This window comes from Octopus bimaculoides, chromosome 11, assembly GCF_046866305.1.
Source record: "Octopus bimaculoides isolate indiv1 chromosome 11, ASM4686630v1, whole genome shotgun sequence".
NCBI lineage: Eukaryota > Metazoa > Mollusca > Cephalopoda > Octopoda > Octopodidae > Octopus > Octopus bimaculoides.
Window position 1 is genome coordinate 36,499,522 of NC_142938.1, and position 12,127 is coordinate 36,511,648.

General features: G+C 34.9%; 1 protein-coding gene across 1 annotated transcript in view; it reads left to right on the plus strand.

The window, feature by feature from the left end:
- LOC106876981 (ribosome quality control complex subunit NEMF) overlaps positions 1-12,127 on the plus strand; it is a 119,267-nt gene that overhangs the window by 64,921 nt on the left and 42,219 nt on the right. Inside the window, exons 23-24 of the mRNA XM_089359819.1 lie at positions 998-1,088; positions 2,844-2,884. Of these exons, the coding sequence (XP_089215945.1) occupies positions 998-1,088; positions 2,844-2,884 (132 nt within the window). The remainder of the gene's footprint in view (positions 1-997; positions 1,089-2,843; positions 2,885-12,127) is intronic.

Sequence of the window (12,127 nt, forward strand, 5' to 3'; positions counted from 1 at the left end):
TCATAATTGTGAGCCCGACACTCTAACCACTGAGCCATGTGCCTCTAATATGCATATATATGTATGTGGAGAGCCTAGTTCGCTCACTGCTTGTTATTATTTACACGAAAGTCATCATGTCCAGCTAAGTGAACCCTTCTCTTCCAGTGTTAATCGTACATCATTCATCTATTCTGTGCTTCTATCTCATGAAATACTAACCTGTGTAATTTAATTCAGCTAACTCCCGTAATTGTAATTTTGATGCTTCCTGAGCAGTTTCATTGTTTCCTCATTCGTGATGTGCCCATGCAATTCTGTCCCCACCACATATACTGGAAATCTCTTTTCTCTGACCAAGAATCTCTTCTCTTTGACTGGAAACCTCTTGTTTTGGAAGTCTCCTCTCCTATCCTGGTAGTCTCCTCTCCTATCCTTGTAGTCTCCTCTCCTATCCTTGTAGTCTCCTCTCCTATCCTGGTAGTCTCCTCTCTTTCCTTATATCAGCCCCGCCTCTGCACCACAACCAGTACCAGTCTGGCTTCTAGGCTTTCCAGTAGGCTCTCATAGCTCCTCCCACCAGTAGTCTCATCCACATCACTGTTTGCATCAAAAAGAGTCTACATTACATATTTAGTCAATTGACATTAAATGATGGTGATGATGATAAACATATATGTGTGTGTGTGTGTGTGTGTGTGTGTGTGTGTGTGTGTGTGTGTGTGTGTGTGTGTGTGTGTGTGTGTGTGTGCTTGTATTGGAGCCTTCTATTGCCTCGTTGTATACAATTTGTAATATATGTATATATGGCAAGAAACTGAAAAGTGGGCAACAGTGTTGAACTTTCTTCTTCACCAAAAGCCAATCGCATAAGAATGGTCATTGAATAGGTGATTACACTGGCCTTTCAGCTGAAACGTATAAACACACACACGCACGCATGTGCACACACACACACACACACACATGCTTGTACATTTTTGATTTAACTGATTCAAGCTTTATTTTATTTTGTCAGACTTACTGTGAATAAAGTTCAGTCAGATGCTGATGCCTCTAGTGATGTGATGAAAGTTCTCTCTGAAGTTCAAGAAGAGAAGAAAGTTAAGGTAAGTGGCAGTTGAGGCATTTTATCCAAAATGTATACAATGTAATCAGATATCTTAATGACCATGGCAATATCAAAACTCATGGTGGCTGTGAGCTGGCAGAAACGTTAGCACACCGGGCAAAATGCTTAACGCTATTTTATCTGTCTTTACATTCTGAGTTAAAATTCCGCCGAAGTCGACTTTGCCTTTCATCCTTTCGGAGTTGATAAATTAAGTACCAGTTGCGTACTGGGGTCGATCTAATCGACTGGCTCCCTCCCCAAAAATTTCGGGCCTTGTGCCTCGAGTAGAAAAGAATATTAAAACTCATGAGAGATAACATAATGAAACAACAATATTTCTGACAGTTTGATTTGCAATATTTAATATACTTTTATGATGAATTAATTATATTCATTTGTTTTATTATAACTTTATACTCCAATGGCAATAAAATTTTAAAGAAAATCATTGGCTCTTGTTAAATTCATTAGTCTGGGTGGGCAGGTGCTTTTTGTTGATGAGACACAGTGATGTTGAAACCTGAAATATCCCAGAATCCCTTGTATTAATGATCTGAATGTGTTATGAAATCATATTCATAGTGAGGGAGAAGCTGTTCTCTTGTGATGAAATACTACAATGATTAACATTTTCACATTAAAATTTGTTGGAACATATATTGGTTTCAAATTTTGGCACAAGGCTAGCAAATTCAGGGGAGGGGCTAAGTTAATTACATCGATCCCAGTGTTCAACTGGTACTTATTTTATCGACCCTGAAAGGATGGAAGGCAAAGTTGGCCTTGGTGGAATTTGAACTCTGAACATAAGGATAGACGAAATGCCACTAAGCGTTTTACCTGGCATACTAACAATTCTGTCAGTTTGCCACCTTAATCTGCCAGAACATATTAAGAATAAATGTGCAAGTCATCATTTTGAATGTTGCTGTTCAGCATGGATGTGACAGTTTATACTCCAATGTATTCCCAAAATATATAGATATATCTTTAGATCAGAGATCATGTAACATTCATTATTTAGTGGAAGAATAAACATCTGTACTGGTTTGTAACTATCATACGTCATTTTTGAGGTGCTGTGCTATCTGTAGAGGTTTAAAGCACCAAAATATTTTGCAGTAAAACTGTTTCTTTAAAAACAATTTCACAATTACTTCCATGTTGGAGCTGTTTTTATTAAATCTTAGTTCATTAAATTCTCAATTCTTTGACTGCAGCTGTCTTGTACTTTTTGAGAAAATTGCTGTGTTATTTTCATCACAAGTTTAAAACATCTGTTAACAGTGATATGAGGTAATACATTTCCATTCTTGACACTTGATTGGTTTATGATTGGGGTTTTATGTAAACCTAGAAAAAAAGACCCACAAAGAATGTTTAACTGAGCATAATTTTGCTTTTGTTGTTGGTGAGCTCTTGTCATCTCTACTTGAGCAGACCCATGGAGGGGTTTGTAGCTGATGAAATAAAGCATTCATCATTTTTAGCTGTAAAATAAAATTTTGAGCATAAAGCATATATAATCACCATTTGTTGAGGGAATTTAACTGAGTTGAAAAGGGCATTGAATTATTGAAAATTTTTCTCATGGTCTTGACCTGGACATATATTTGGGAGAAAGTAATCTCATTTGCACAATCTCTGAAACTGGAGACATTTTAGCCATAACTCCCACCCCTCTCGCATCACTTCCCCAAGTAATTTTCCAGAAAATCAAAAATGCTGAATATTTAAATTCTTTATGCAGGATGCAGTAAAAGGTGGTCGGATGTCAGCAAAGACAAGGAGGTAAATTTCCTCTTATGTTTATCATTTTGTCTTCTTTATTTATTGTTTATGCATTCTTGCTTCGTGGTTAAGATCCTTTTCTACTGACTTGTGCATAAGTTCAAAACTTGCTAAACAAAAAACCTCTTTTATGTAATTAAAGGCAGTGATTATTTAACATGTAAACAGAAATCATCTCAATTTTGTTAGTGAAAAGGCATTTATAAAATACATGTTCCAAGAAATCATTGGAACCTTTTCACTCATCGATTTTTTTTAGTGGTAAAATGGAGATAAATGTGTTTATTAAGGAAGGCTGCTCAACAACTTGTTATTAAGGTAGTTTTCATGTAAGTTAACGTTAAAATCATTTGTTTGTTGATATTTGTTATTTATTATAACAATTTTATTTTTCTTTGATGTGTAACATCAAGAAAATAATTAGGTGATGCAAACAGAGACATATAAAAATGACAAAGAGAAAAGACTTAAGAAGTGTAGTTCAGATATTAAAATTATTTAATAATGTCAATAATAGTAACAAAGTTATATTGAATCTAGATATTCTTTGTATAAGAAGAGCAACAAATAAAATAGCAGATGAAGAAAAACAGTAAAATGTCTAAATGAAAGCACTAATACTATTACAAGTTGAAGCAGTTTACATAATGGTTACCAAAAGTACAATTAAACACAAATGTATGATATTTCATCAACATAAATTGGTCACCAATTATTGTAAAAGATAACTATATATTTGCAAAAGGTAATTGTCTAAAAACAGTGACACATGAAATGTGTGTGTGTGTGTGTGTGTGTGTGTGTGAGAGAGAGAGAGAGTATTGTTTCATATTTTCTGTATGACAGGTGTGGTTCCTGTGGAATTTGAATGTTTTCTGCTTAGCTGTTGAGAACAGTGCTTCTTATAACAAGTCTGCTTTCACAGGCAGTCACTTGACATTATATTGTCTAGAATGTTCTTCAAATTTTGTGCTAAGAAGAAAAAAGATGGTCCTTTGATCTGTTGTCCAATAGACATCAAACTACCAGGTCATAAAGAATGAAATGTCTGATTTTCTTATGCCCCAAGTTTGATAATTGTTAACTCTAATGTTTTATCCTGACAATTCTTTGTCAAGAAGAGTTACATTAACATTGATGAGTTACATCATCAACTGAACTTGGAAGTACTCTGTCATCCACCATATTCACCAGACCTTGCACCAACTGACTATCACGTTTTCCAGGCATTAGACAACTTTTTGCAAGTAAAAAATTTCAAATCTGAAGAAGATGCAAAAACAGCCTTTTGTGATTTCATCACATCTTGCTCTCCAGAATTCTAAGCTACCCATAAAATGGCAAAAATTGTGTTGATAATGTAGGTGCATACTTTAATTACCGCATTGCTTTTTGTTGAGATAAAGTAAAATAAACTTTCAGTTCAAAATCGGACATTTCATTCTTAATGACCTGATAAAAAGAGAGTGTGACTGGCTGTAGTAATTCTAGTGTAAAGGTATGGTTGCTAGATGAAATTGTTTACTTGATGGACAGATCATCTAGAATGGAAAATTCTCAAAAACATAACAGTCTGCAAATTGATCTGTGTCAGGTTCAGTTATTGATAAGAACTGAACTGCAACCAGAATTTTCCCAAGGAGAAATGATTAAGGAGACAGAATAAAAGCTATGCTACAATTCTATATAAGGATATTATTTCAAATTCTTGATTATTTTCCTTTTGGGAGGAAAAGTTTTGTTTGATTTTAGGGTTAACCCATCTCTGTCTGTTCAGAATGGAGATACACTTGTTGCAGGTATTGGTTCCATCTTTAGCTCATGAATTGTGTGTGGTTAATATGGCTGTGAACATTTCATGTTTAAAAAAAACCTGATTCATGTTGAGGCTGAAATCCTTTTCCAGTTCATATAATTAATTCTTTTATTGGCCACAAGGGCTTTCCAGTTCATATAATATGCTCAGAATTGTTCACTTCTTGTAAAAGGGAGAAAATTAGAATTTACTTTCATAAATTACTTTCATTCTGTAAATGAAAAAATAAAGAAATTGCGAGATTAATTCCTTTTTTAAAATGTATTTAAAGAGTTATCTCATTAATTTATATACATATATTTTGGCTTATTCAACTCTCTTCAGTAAAGCTGTTGGACTTAAATCTAATGGTAAATTTTGTTTATGTCAATAATATGTTTAATTGAAGATAATATAGATAAACTGTCTATAGTTATAAAAACAACAGTTTTTATAAGGAGATGGTTAAAGTGAATAAAACTACGAAATACATTTAATTTTCTCACCTTAAAATCTGAGTAGATCATTGGCAGTTCTAAATTGTTGGTTCTTTTTCTTCTGGAGGATGTCTTCATCTTAACACTAAGGGTTCAATCCACTTTTGTGTAGAAAATACAATTTTCCTTTAAAATATCTGTACTCAAGTGACCTGAATGAGTTGGAAAGTATTTACAGGTAAATAAAATGATTTTTTAAATGCGTACTAAGTAGATTGCTCTTGTCATTAGCTACAACGTATAGAATAAAAGTAATATTAAAAAAAAAACTTTGATTTTTCAACTTACAGAGTATATATATAATATATATATATATATATATATATATATATATATATATATATATATATATATATATATATATATAAGGTTTTTAAACTTTTAAATTTTCATATTCAAAAGAGACAGAGACTTCAAATTCGATATATATATATATATATATATATATAAGCAACAAAGGCAGTATTAATACTGAGAGGTAATATTTATCTCCACTTAAAAGAGAGTGTTCTATTAAAACAAATTATATTGTGGTAGATACTATGAGAGAGGCTCTCATATTGGCTTCGGGTGCAAAATGTACTCTTGTTTCTATTGCTAGTGGGGAGATAAATCCCTTTCAGCTCCTAACACAGTAGCTTAGGGTAGTTTTTCTACCTAGCTGACTCCTGTCAACTGTCCTACTCATGCATGGAAGATGAACACACACATACACACACATACATACATATATATATATATATATATATATATATATATATATATATATATATATATATATATATATATATATTGGGCCTTACATAGGCAATGACCGAGACCTTTGGCATTATGTCGTACTTGAGAAGACTGATCAAACTGAACAAAATTGCAGTTGTGACAGATACAGGTGTTACATGAATTGGCACCTGTGCTGGTGGCATGTAAAAGCACCCTGGTGTCACGCAAATGGCACCCATGCCGGTGGCATGTAAAAGCACCCATTACACTCTCAGAGTGGTTGGCATTAGGAAGGGCATCCAGCCATAGAAAACCATGCCAAATCAAACTGGAGTCTGGTGCAGCCTTCCAGCTTGCCAGCCCTGGTCAAACTGTCTGACCCATGCCAGCATGGACAACGGACGTTAAATGATGATAATGATGACGATAGTGTTGCTCAAAAAAATAATTTGGGGATTAAAACTGTTAGTGAGTGCAAGTGTGAGTCTGATAACTGAAGTATTATGGAATTAAGTCTCTTTCATCTTAGATATTGTGAAGATGAGACAATCAGAATAATTACAATCAATACCAATATCTTGAATGAATCATTCAGTGCTGTAAATTTGACAATAAATGCATGATGAAAATTATGTAATACACTACAAATCAAATAGTTAAGGACTTAGCTCCCAATCAACCGATTTCATGTTACATTTCTAATTTGTAGTTATTTTAGTTCACATGCACTTCTATTGTCCTTAGGATAGGCATGGATATCACAAATCTTATAGCTAATTTTCCTCTTGAAATCAATACAGTTGATTGCACACTGATTATCACTAATCACAAAAACAGCAATTAATTGACTTCACTTATCATTTTAGTGTGTGTGAGGTAAACAAATGTGTATTATTCTAATTATATGGTAAATCCTTCTCCTCCTCCTCCTCCTCCTCCTCCTCAGCATCATCATCATCACCACCACCACCACCACCATCATCATCATCATCATCATCATCATCATCATCATCATCATCACCATTTTAAAATTCATTTTTCTATGCTTACATGTGTTGGACAGAGTTTATTCAGGTAGGTTTTTATTACAGTTGGGCGTCCTTCTTGTTTCCAACCCTCACCTGTTTCTAAGTAAGGTAATATTTCCTCATAGCCAGACATATTTTTGGAGGATATTGAAAATGAATGACATTCAATTACAATAATCATGTCGTGCATACACACACACACACACACACACACACACACACACACACACACACGCTCTCTCTTCTCTTCCACATGCATACATGCACGTGTATGTACATATATTACATACCTGTATGCATATGTATGTACATACATACATCCTTATATACTTTCATACATATATACTTACATAATTACTCACTTACCTACTTTCTCTCTTCATATCTCTCTCATTGTTGCTCTTTTATTGTCTCTCTGTGTGTACGGAGAGAGTGAAAGAGCTACAAAGAGAAAGAGACGTCTGTGAACTACCATATGTCTCTACAGACATGAAATTAACTTGCAAGCCCTTTCACACACTACATACACTGAATCACCCAATCTTGGAGGAAGAACATCTTCCTCCAAGATTGATCTTTTTATGGGATTTCAGATGGTTGACATACCCAACCTTAGAAAGGAATATACAGCCACACATTTCACATATCCAACACAGTATGTTCTCATTAAGGTTCTGATGACAACCCCTCTGAAGCTGGCACTTTAGGCTTTTGTGCTCAAGGTGACCCTCTTCAAGAGTTTTACAACCTTCCCTTATACGCTTCCTCCACTCAGCTCTTTCCAAAGCTAGTTCTTCCCAGTTCTTTTCATTGATTTGCATTTCCTCCAGATTACCTTTTATGCATTCTTTGTACCTTTTTTTTGTGGTTTTTGCTGAGGATGCTTTCCAGTGCACAGCTCACTGCAGAACTGCTGCTTTGGAATCCAATTATCTTCCATATTCACAGAATGGCCTACCCAACTCATCTGAGTAGATATGACAAGTGACTAGATGCTTGTGCATCCTGCCTTTGTGAGGACTTCTGTGTCTGGTATTTTACTTTTCCACTTGTTGAGTATGTGTCTCAAACATTTATGATGAAAGCACTCAAGCAACTTGAGATGCTTATGGTGTACTGCCCATGTTTCAAAAGAGTGTATTAGAGCCATTAGTATGCAAGCCTTGTAAACACTCAGCTTGGTGTTGTAGACAAGGCTGCAATTTGCCCAAACTCTTTTTCAAGCTTCCCAAATGTTACAGATGCTTTCAGAACAAGGGATCAAAAAGTCATGTTGACTCTATGGAAGACATTTGTTCTGAGCTGCCTAGACTATTGCTCTCAGTTGTGGTCACCACACAGTGTCAAGCTAACAAGAGAACTTGAGGCAATTCAGCGTCACTATACAAAAAAGATATCCACAGTCCAGCAGATGAACTACAGGGAGCGACTGAAGGCACTAAGTCTCTACTCCCTGGAGCGCAGGCAGGTGATATGTAATAATTTAGATATGGAAAATACTGGAAGGACTGGTACCAAACTTAGGCATCAAGTACTATATGAATGCCTGCACAGGTCGCCACTGCATAGTACCAAGGGTACCGTCCACTGCATCTCACATAAGAAACAGACTCGGTTTCAGAGGACCTCAACTCTTTAATGCCCTACCAAAACAATTGAGATGCCTGCAAGACATGGATGTAGAGGTCTTCAAAACAAAACTTGACACTTTCCTGTCCACAATACTAGACGAACTGATGGCTTGAAATGAGACACAGTTGAGGGCAGCGATATCAAATTCTCTTATACACCAGATGTGCCATTGAAAGTCTTGATTGGACTATATCAAGTGGAGGAGAAGAGCCATGCAAGGAACGTGCAGAGAGCACAGCATAAGGAGAGAAAGACATGGTGGTGCTCTAGCCTGACTGCAGCCACTTGGCTGAAAAGCATGACCAAGTTAGTAGTGGGGGAGGGTGCGCTGAAAGTGTAGCTGCTAGTATAAGAATAGCCTGGGCAAAGTTCAGAGAGCTCTTACCTCTGCCGGTGACAAAGAGTCTCTCTCTCAGAGTAAAAGGCAGACTGTATGACGCATGTGTACGAACAGCCATGCTTCATGGCAGTGAAACATGGGCCATGACTGCTGCAGACATGCGTAGGCTCGAAAGGAATGAAGCCAGTATGCTCCGATGGATGTGTAATGTCAGTGTGCATACTAGACAGAGTGTAAGTACCTTGAGAGAAAAATTGAACCTAAGAAGCATCAGTTGTGGTGTGCAAGAGAGACGATTGCTGGTATGGTCATGTGGCGAGAATGGATGAGGATAGCTGTGTGAAAAAGTGCCACACCTTAGCAGTTGAGGGAACCTGTGGAAGAGGTAGACCCAGGAAAACCTGAGATGAGGTTGTGAAGCACGACCTTCAAACATTAGGCCTCACTGAGGCAATGACTTCTGACCAAGACCTTTGGAAATATGCTGTGCGTGGGAAGACCCGGCAAGCCAAGTGAGACCATAAACCAAGGCCTCTGCCAGGGGTGTAGCCAGCCCACTTATGTGTACCTTTCCTTCATTGGACACTAAACTCCACTTGCGAAGACCTATTGAGGCAAGTGAAATCTAAATCGAACTAAATTCGACAACTGGCACCCATGCCAACATCGTCTCCTTCATTGGAAACTGAACTCGGCTTGCGAAGACCTGTTGGGGCAAGTGAAAGCGAAATCGTGATGGCACATGTACCAGTGGAGCGCTAAGAGCACTGTCCGAGTGTGATCGTTGCCAGAGCAGCTGTCTGTCTTCCATGCCAGTGGCACGTAAATAGCACCATTTGAGCGTGATCGTTACCAGTGATGCCTTCCCGGTACTTGTGCCGATGGCACATGAAAAGACATTTGAGCAAGGTCGTTGCCAGTGCCGCTGGACTGGCTCCTGTGCAGGTGGCATGTAAAATACACCATTTTGAGTGTGGCCGTTGCCAGTATCGCCTGACTGGCCTTCGTGCCGGTGGCACATAAAAGCACCTACTACACTCTCGGAGTGGTTGGCGTTAGGAAGGGCATCCAGCCGTAGAAACTCTGCCAAATCAGATTGGAGCCTGGTGTAGTCATCTGGCTCTCCAGTCTTCGGTCAAATCGTCCAACCCATGCTAGCATAGAAAGCGGATGTTAAACGATGATGATGATGATGTATATGTATATAGATATGTATATATATATATATATGTATATATGTATATACATATATATGTATATATATATATGTATTTACATATGTAAATATTTGAATGTATATATGTACATATGTGTATATATATATATATATATATATATATGTATGCATATATATGTATATATATATGGATGTATATATATATATGTATGCATATATATGTATATATATATATGGATGTATATATATGTATGTATATATATATGTATGTATATATATATATATATATATATATATATATATATATAAATGTATATGTATATATATATTTATGTATGTATATGTATATATTTATGTATGTAAGACATTATAACCGAATATGAGAACTATAGTTCTCATATTTATGTATGTATATATATATGTATATAGGTATGTTTATATATATATATATATATATATATATATGTATATATGTATGTATATATGTATATGTTTGTATATTTGTATGTATATATATATATGTATCTATATATATTTATATTTGTATGTATATATGTATATATATATGTATATATGTATATGTATATATGTATATATATATATATATCTATTAAATTCAAATTACGACAAACGTAAATAAACAAACGAAGTTTGCTTTTAGAAGCGTTGAGATCTAGCCACCTACACTTTTCTCTGCAAAATAGGGGTAGTTTATCCTGTTCAGGCTATATTATTAGCATTATTCTGCGATTGAATATATATCTATATATGTATGTTTATATGTATGTGTATATATATATGTATATGTAAAAATATATGTATACATATATGTATATATATATGTATATATATATGTGTATGTATTTATATATATCTATATATGTATGTATATATGTATGTGTATATGTATGTATATATATATATATATATATATATGTATATGTAAATATATAAGTATACATATATGTATCTATACTATAAAAGGCAGATTTTCTCTGTGTGTGTGTGTATGTTTAAAATTCATACATTTAGACAATTTCAAATTTCTTGGATTAAACAATTGCAATTAATATTCTAAATACAATTTGTTAGGTCACTGCTTCATTTTTTCACTCCAAAAAATTCCTAATAGCGAATAAAATCCATAAAACTACAGAAGTAAACATTTTCTCCCTAATAAAATCTAATTTCCTCTTTCTAATACAAATCCTTTCAACTCCTACTTTCTCTTATGAACCTTTACGAACAATCCAACAACAAATACAAAAAGAAAGGAAGGAGAAATATCAAAACTGAAACAATCACCTTTCGATACTGTAATGACAGATACTAAAACTACATACAAAATTACTTTGCCCCTCTAAAATTAACTATTTCTATTCCTCTTACACATCGTTTCAATTGCTACTTTCTCTTATGAACGTTTACGAACGATCCAAGAAAAAAGACAAAGAAACGAAGGAGAGTGATAGTCAAATAAACAGACACACTACCAATCATACATAAATACACACATATATATGTACTTATGGTTACCAATGACCTCATTCTAATTGGCGGGAATTGTAAGTTTACTTTCCATTTCTAATTCCGTCCTTCACCAGCGAGACATCTTTTTCAAATACGATTGACAAACATTTATTCCCTACAAACTGAGTTTTTTGAAAATCTTTTCGTAAATCTTGAGATTAACACCTGCACCATTACCTACCTAACCCTAACAAACCCTAACCCTAACACTGTAGTGAAAATCGTACAGGTGTTAATCTGAAAATTTAACAATCTTTTTTAAAACACTTTTACTTACTAACATTTTTTTAATTTAGTGTGTGTGTGTGTGTGTGTGTGTGTGTGTGTGTGTTGCCCATATATATATATATATATATATATACACTTAAGACTTAGTTGTGGGTTGGGACTTTGATCGGCAGAGGTCATTATTATTATTATTTATTATTATTATTATTATTTTAAATTTTCTCACAAGGGCGGCTTCAAGCAGGTGGAGAATAGTCGATTATATTGACCCCTGTGTTCAACTGGTACTTATTTTT